Below are 6,245 nucleotides of genomic sequence, written 5' to 3' on the forward strand. Positions count from 1 at the left end.
TGCTACGAGGCCAAAACTTTTCAATCAGTCAAAGTTTATATGTAAATATTTAAGGACACTTTTAATTACGTTTTCTTTTCTAACAAAACAATATTCACATCTGAATTAATTTGAATTAAATATTTTTCTCTTCTGCTTAAACTATTTTTTCATATTCTTGCACACCCAGTCCATGCCCTCCTTGATGCCAGTGCCATCGACAGCTGTGCAGGCTTTGATCTCCCAGCTGCGCTCCTCCAGACGCACCAGACCCAACGCTTCGGCCACCTCGGAGGCGCTCATGGCATTGGGCAAGTCCTGCTTGTTGGCAAAGACCAGCAGCGGCACTCTCTTCAAGCGATTGTCCATGAGCATCTCGAAGAGCTCGCTGCCCGTTTCCGACAGTCGCGCCCGATCCGTGCAGTCTATAACGTAGATCTAATTAGAGTAAAAAGATGATTATAGAATAACTGAAGGATATCACTTTGTTTGGTTTAGTTACCAAGACATCTGTGTTGGCAAAATAATTCTTCCAATAAGGCCTAATCTTCCATTGACCGCCAATGTCCCAAACATTCAACTTGAAGCCATCTGCAGCAACGGATTTGATGTTAAAGCCGGCGGTGGGCGTCACCTGCGAATGATTGGAAAGTCTATTAGGAAAGCAAGAACGCATCTGTTCCATAATACTCACCGTTGTTATATCCTCGGAAGCGAGCTGTTTGAGGATTGTTGTCTTGCCTGCGTTGTCCAAGCCGAGCAGCAAAATACGCGCCTCCTTCTCTGGATTGGGTCGCAGTTTGCGCAGCAGCGAAAGTAGACCCTATATACAAGAAATATTTAAATAAAACTAATATTTAAAGAGTAAATAATAAGCTTTTACTGCAGATAAACATCACGTTTGAAGCTCGATTAACTGGCGCTCTTTATGCAAATCGATATCGCGTGAGGTATCGAGCTTTTACAGCTGGCCACACTTCTTCAGCAACAGCTGGCGATGAGCGCCAGTTATCGATATTCTCACATGCACAAGTTGCCATGACGACAACAAATAATAAACAAATTATAAATTGGATAATTTGAGGTGATTTAATAATATTATAAAAAACTACAATTATTCAAGTCTTTGTTTGCTCAACGATATGGAATGAGTGGGCGTACAACCTACCATTTTTATAAATAACAATAGCAGTACTGGCACGCTCAGCGACGATCGGTTATATTAATTTCAACTCTAGCACTTGAATTTGAAAAACTGATTAAAAACCACCACCAAAATCGCCAACAACATTACAGGTGCAATGCTAGCTAGCAACTGAACAACGGTCGACCAAACACAATAGAGCAACAGAGCAGACGCAGGTAGCGCCCCGCTTCGAATCGAATCGCCCCGCTGCGCAAACGCTCTCCGAGAAGCGGAAGATGGGACGACGGTTGCTATTTACGGGCTTCAATGCATTTGGTCAGCACAATGCGAGCAGTACGGAACGCACTTCCGGTCGAGTCAATGCCCTAACCGGTTCGTAAGTGTGCAACAAGTTGATACGTGCTCAAATTAAATGTTAATTTTGTATGTTTAAATCCTTGTTAGAAATCAGTCTGTCGGATGATAGCGACGGGAAAATAATACTTGCTCTGAGCTGGCGTTACACGGCTTATGCTGTGGGCAAGAAACTGTGGCTGCAAGGACTGCTAGCCAGCAAGCCAGCGGAAAGGTTGGAAGTGCATGCATCTGAAGAGATAAAAGCCTTGGCTGCTTGCGATGCCCATTGCTTGGTGTTGCTGCAGAGTGGCCAGTTATATAAGCTGCGAGCGGAGTTGAATGCCACACTGCAGGCCGTAAAATTAGAAGCACCTTCTGCAAAGCGAAACATATTTGGCCAGGCCAAGGAAGCCGAGGATATCTCCATCACCCACATTGCCTGTGGCTCGCACATCAATGTGGCCATCACTGCGGGGAATGCTGTGTATAGCATACCCAGTTGCCTGCATCGCTTTCCGCAGGGCTCGTGGCGAGTGCGGCAGTTGGAGTGCGGACACGAGCACGCGCTGCTACTGAACGGCAACGGCGATGTCTACAGTTGGGGCAACGGACTGTAAGATTTCACTATCGTTAATTTGACTAAGATTTAAGGCATTTGCATACTTCACAGACGTGGGCAACTGGGTCACGAGAGTTTGGGTGTGGAAGAGCGTCCGCTTTTACTCGAGCCACTGGCGGGCATTAAGGTGAGCAAATAGACTCATGACTAATTTTGTCAGTTTGTCAGTTTGTTATCTTCGTTATTCAACTAATGCCTATTTGCTAGATAACACACATTGCGGCCGGTGGCTGGCATAGTGCAGCTATTTCAGCCTTTGGCGATCTCTATGTGTGGGGCTGGAATTGTAATGGACAGCTGGGCATGCGCGTCATGAAGCCAGATGGCCTGCTTAAGGAGCCCACGGTTTATCCCTTGCCCCAACTACAGGATTTGCCAGCATGCTGTGCAGCTGTTGAGGCAGAGACTGATGTGTGTACTCCCATAAAGGCTTACGCAGGATCACGGCACACGCTTATCCAGCGCAGCTGTGGTCGACTGTGGGCTTGTGGCTGGTGTGCACACGGTCAACTTGGTCAGCAGCCGCCCAAATTGGCCTATTTGGATAGTTTTAATGCTATGCAGCAGCTGCCTAAAGACTGCGATTATAATGTAGTGTGTGGTCCTTGGTCCACTTTGATTGCTTTGTCTGAGTAAATTCAGAATATATTTTGATATTTTATATACTTGCTTTAAATTTGTATATTCATTCACTTTTACTTTTTGAACAGCCACCTTTTGTTACACTTTCAAAGCTGGTTGCTATACAACTCAGCACAGCGCATGCAGCTATCTCGCTCAAGCACATGCTGTCTTAGCTAACGCCTTAGCTAGGTCTCAAACCAGTAAAATAACGCCTTTTCAAAATTGTTAAATAACTAATATTTAACTAAAACGTAATATATATTTTTTTTTAATTATATAAAAAGTTTTATAATATATGCTCTAACTTTGTACAAAGGAGCCTTTTTAGGAAAGTGACGTACGAATTTACAAAATTTCATTACATAAAGTAAAAAAAACAAAAGCCAAACATTACAACAACAAAGTCAGGGAAAGGCAGATTAAATTAAAAGCTGCTGCCCTACGGCTAAACATGGCGTAAGTGTGTAAAGAAAGTGTTCTCTCCAAATCGAATTGGTAATCGAATGGCAAACAGTCCCAGCATATTTTTTGTGCTATTCTGGCGGATTGGAGTGCACCTGTTGTATCCCTATAGGTATACGAATCGCTCGATTCAGGATGCCCTGGGCGATGATTATCTGGTGTGGGTCTCCAGCGATCGCTGGCAGAACGAGCAAATGGTCTTCATGCTATTCCGCCAGTCGATCGAAAACTTTCTGATATTCATTTTGATCATGGAGATTATGCACTCTATTCAGGTGGGACGCAATATGCCGTTAGTGGTGTAATGCGGCGCCGCATCAATAAAATGTGTAATTTAAGAAAATGTAATTTCTTTTTTGACATCTCACGGTAGTAAACCTCCCCGGACCACACGAGTGTGGGGCATATCAATTTTTTGTTTCTATTCTATTTTTATTTCAGTTTTGTTCTTGTTGTTCTGGTTGTTTTTGTTTTTTGTCTTGGGATAGGTCCGAGGCCGATGTCCCACTGTTGCCTCGCTCATTAACGCTGACGCTGACGCTGGCGTTCTCGTTGTCGTTGTCGTTGTTGCAGTCGCGCGTGTAATCAGTAAATTTTATTTAAAAAAAAATGTTATTAAACAATATTTGCTTTAGCAAAAGTCTGGCACGCAGTGCAATCAACTTTTCAGCACTTGTAGATCGTCAGACGCAACGACTAAATCGCTCGCCTCTGTGTGTGTGTGTGGGTGTGTGGATGTGGGTGTAATGTTGGGTTGAGTTGGGCATTTCTTGGAAACGGTGTGATAATTTGTTATTATTGGAATTGCATGGTTTCTTTTTTTCGATTGGAGTCGTTTATTTATTCTAAGGAAATTAAAAAAGAGTTTCCACATTCTGAATAATATTTATTATTTATATTTAAACTTAATTGATATATATTTGATCTTTATTATTTTATATATACACATATGGAAAACAATATTATCTATACATAACCAGAAAAGAAAAATACAAATGTGAAAGTCTCAATTGGGCATGATCGACTACTGAATACTCATTCACGATCTGATTTCTGATTTGCCACGTACCCAATGGACGTCGATACAATAGAATACGGTTATAACGGCACTCAAGGGACTGTCGTTATACCCAGAAGGCGCTATAACCGCATAAGTTTGCTCATAAAAGTGTATCTGGGGACCAGAATTTTCGTACCTTTTTCTTTCATATACATAACTACCCTAGCAAAATCCTGACGGTTATATAATCGAAAACCCAAATCTCTAGCTTCAATAGCGATGGTTTGCTAAGGAAAGATGGATGGACGGGTAGAGGAATAGACAAACGGACTGAAAAACGGACGTTGCCCAAAACCAATATACTCCTTTAAATTTCGAGAATGAAAACTATAGGATATCTTTGTTATAGCCGATATATATCGGTTATATACACACCATCTGAATTTAAGTGGTTTCCATCATATCTAAATTATCTGTAATTCTTCGCACAGACTTTAATACTCATTCTTCACTATCTCTCTATGCCTATCTTTAACTCCATATATCCTTCTCTCTCTATATCTCACACTCTCTCCTTCTAGGTGACTCTGTACACCGAGTTCAACGGTTTTTTTTTTTTTTGCTATTGCTTTATGTTATTTGCCAAATGAAAAAGTAAAAACAAATGTTTACCTTATAACGCACTCAGAGTTCTCTGCAGTTCTCTAGCGGCCAGACTGAGAATGCGGTCTGCAAATAGGCTTTGCTTTTGCTTTTGGGCTTTACATTTTTCTCTCTTTTTTTATGGGCGCCATTTTTGAGCAAACTTTGTTATCGGCGAAAAGAAGAAGAACAACTCGAAAGGCGGACAGTGTCATTTTTAGGCCGCAAAGCGATTTGCTACCTGAAATCATGCCAAAGCTGGGCGGCAGCGGTGGGTGCGGGTGAGTGGGTGGCTGAGCGGGTGCGTGGTTGCTGGCGGCGGGTTCAAGCGCCTTGCTCAAGGCAAACTGTTGATGGAGTTTCCGTTTTCAGCTGCTTTTTATCAGAGCCACTTGAAATAACCAAACAGCCAAGTGTAAAAAGTGCTAATTGTAGCACTCCCAGTGCTTAGGTCTCTTTCTCTCTCTCTATCTGTGTGTGCGTGTGTGTGTGTGTGTGTGTGTGTAGGTGCATGCGGTTTTCGTTACTCGAAAATTGTAATTCATGCGTGCCAGCAGACGCCAAAGTTTCAACAGAACTCAGTCAATCATAACCAAGAACAAGAGGGAACAAGCAGCTGGAGTAAACCCGAAATCTGAATACTCTTTTACAGTTCTAGCCAATATATATATATACTTTTTTTTTAATGTTCACAAATGACTCTAGACGAAAGGTTAAATATAAAAAAGAAATTATGATTAGAATATGTTCTTATGCAATTTCCATTATATTTCGTCTAAATTTCTATGTTATATTTAATAGAGTACACATTTTGTACGTGATCTTATAACTTTTTCTTTTTTTTTTTTAGTTTTATCCAAATTGTTAAGCTTTATTTATTTCTGAAGCTAAAAATAATAATAATATTATATTATATATTTAAGCGAGTTTATATTCTATATTTAAGCGAGTCAGAATCTGTCAAATTTTTACAAAATTTCAATCTTATAGTTTGTTTTTTTTTTTTTTATTTTTTTATTTTTATTTTTTTTTATTTTATTTTTTGTTGTTTCATTGTGTATATTTTGGAATATAGAAAAGAAACCAAAAAACTTTCTATGAAATTTAATTAGTGCTACAAATTTATTTATTATAGTTAGATTTATACATTTTGAGATGCATAGTCATATTCCCCTTTTGTAGGGTATTTAAAATTAGTAAAAAACAAACAGCAGCCGCAACAGCCGATCCCAGTTTTGTTTGCTGCGCCGTGCGGCAAGGCTGCAAGTGCGTGCTGCGCCGCATGCAACGCTGCACACACAGTGCACCCCCGCCGCCTGCTGCAGCAGCCACGCCCCTGGCGGGCTACTCCTTGGGCCATGTTCTTTGTTGTTTACTATGCGCTAAGTAGAAGCCTTCAACACATTTGGGCCCTATTCGCTGACTGACCTACCTTG

The 6,245-nt window shown here is 41.1% G+C and overlaps 3 protein-coding genes across 6 annotated transcripts; 2 read left to right on the forward strand and 1 right to left on the reverse strand.

The window, feature by feature from the left end:
• Positions 1–42: 42 nt before the first annotated feature.
• On the reverse strand, positions 43–1,237 carry LOC6575303 (ADP-ribosylation factor-like protein 3). 2 transcript variants are annotated; one of them, XM_015167915.3, is made up of 4 exons: positions 1,148–1,237; positions 674–802; positions 482–613; positions 43–417 (listed from the first exon to the last, which is right to left on the reverse strand). In XM_015167915.3, the coding sequence occupies exons 1-4, from the start codon at positions 1,148–1,150 to the stop codon at positions 142–144; spliced, it is 540 nt and encodes a 179-aa protein (XP_015023401.1). In that variant the 5' UTR covers positions 1,151–1,237; the 3' UTR covers positions 43–141. The 2 variants fall into 2 exon arrangements, with proteins under 2 accessions (XP_015023401.1, XP_043863872.1); XM_044007937.1 differs by having other exon boundaries at positions 482–802.
• Positions 989–2,746, forward strand: LOC6575304 (RCC1 domain-containing protein 1). The gene is made up of 4 exons (XM_002001281.4): positions 989–1,498; positions 1,571–2,075; positions 2,133–2,208; positions 2,289–2,746. Exons 1-4 carry the CDS (start codon positions 1,402–1,404, stop codon positions 2,715–2,717), a joined length of 1,107 nt encoding a protein of 368 aa, XP_002001317.1. The 5' UTR covers positions 989–1,401; the 3' UTR covers positions 2,718–2,746.
• An 87-nt stretch (positions 2,747–2,833) lies between these two features.
• Positions 2,834–3,578, forward strand: LOC6575305. Of its 3 annotated transcripts, XM_044007940.1 has the most exons (3): positions 2,834–3,069; positions 3,154–3,161; positions 3,220–3,578. In XM_044007940.1, the coding sequence occupies exons 2-3, from the start codon at positions 3,157–3,159 to the stop codon at positions 3,470–3,472; spliced, it is 258 nt and encodes an 85-aa protein (XP_043863875.1). In that variant the 5' UTR covers positions 2,834–3,069; positions 3,154–3,156; the 3' UTR covers positions 3,473–3,578. The 3 variants fall into 3 exon arrangements, with proteins under 3 accessions (XP_043863875.1, XP_043863874.1, XP_002001318.2); XM_044007939.1 differs by having other exon boundaries at positions 2,837–3,069; positions 3,154–3,578; XM_002001282.4 differs by lacking the exon at positions 2,834–3,069 and having other exon boundaries at positions 3,076–3,161.
• The last annotated feature ends 2,667 nt before the right edge of the window (positions 3,579–6,245 follow it).

The sequence above is a fragment of the Drosophila mojavensis genome, unplaced genomic scaffold (assembly GCF_018153725.1).
Source record: "Drosophila mojavensis isolate 15081-1352.22 unplaced genomic scaffold, ASM1815372v1 contig_231, whole genome shotgun sequence".
In the NCBI taxonomy this organism is placed as follows: domain Eukaryota; kingdom Metazoa; phylum Arthropoda; class Insecta; order Diptera; family Drosophilidae; genus Drosophila; species Drosophila mojavensis.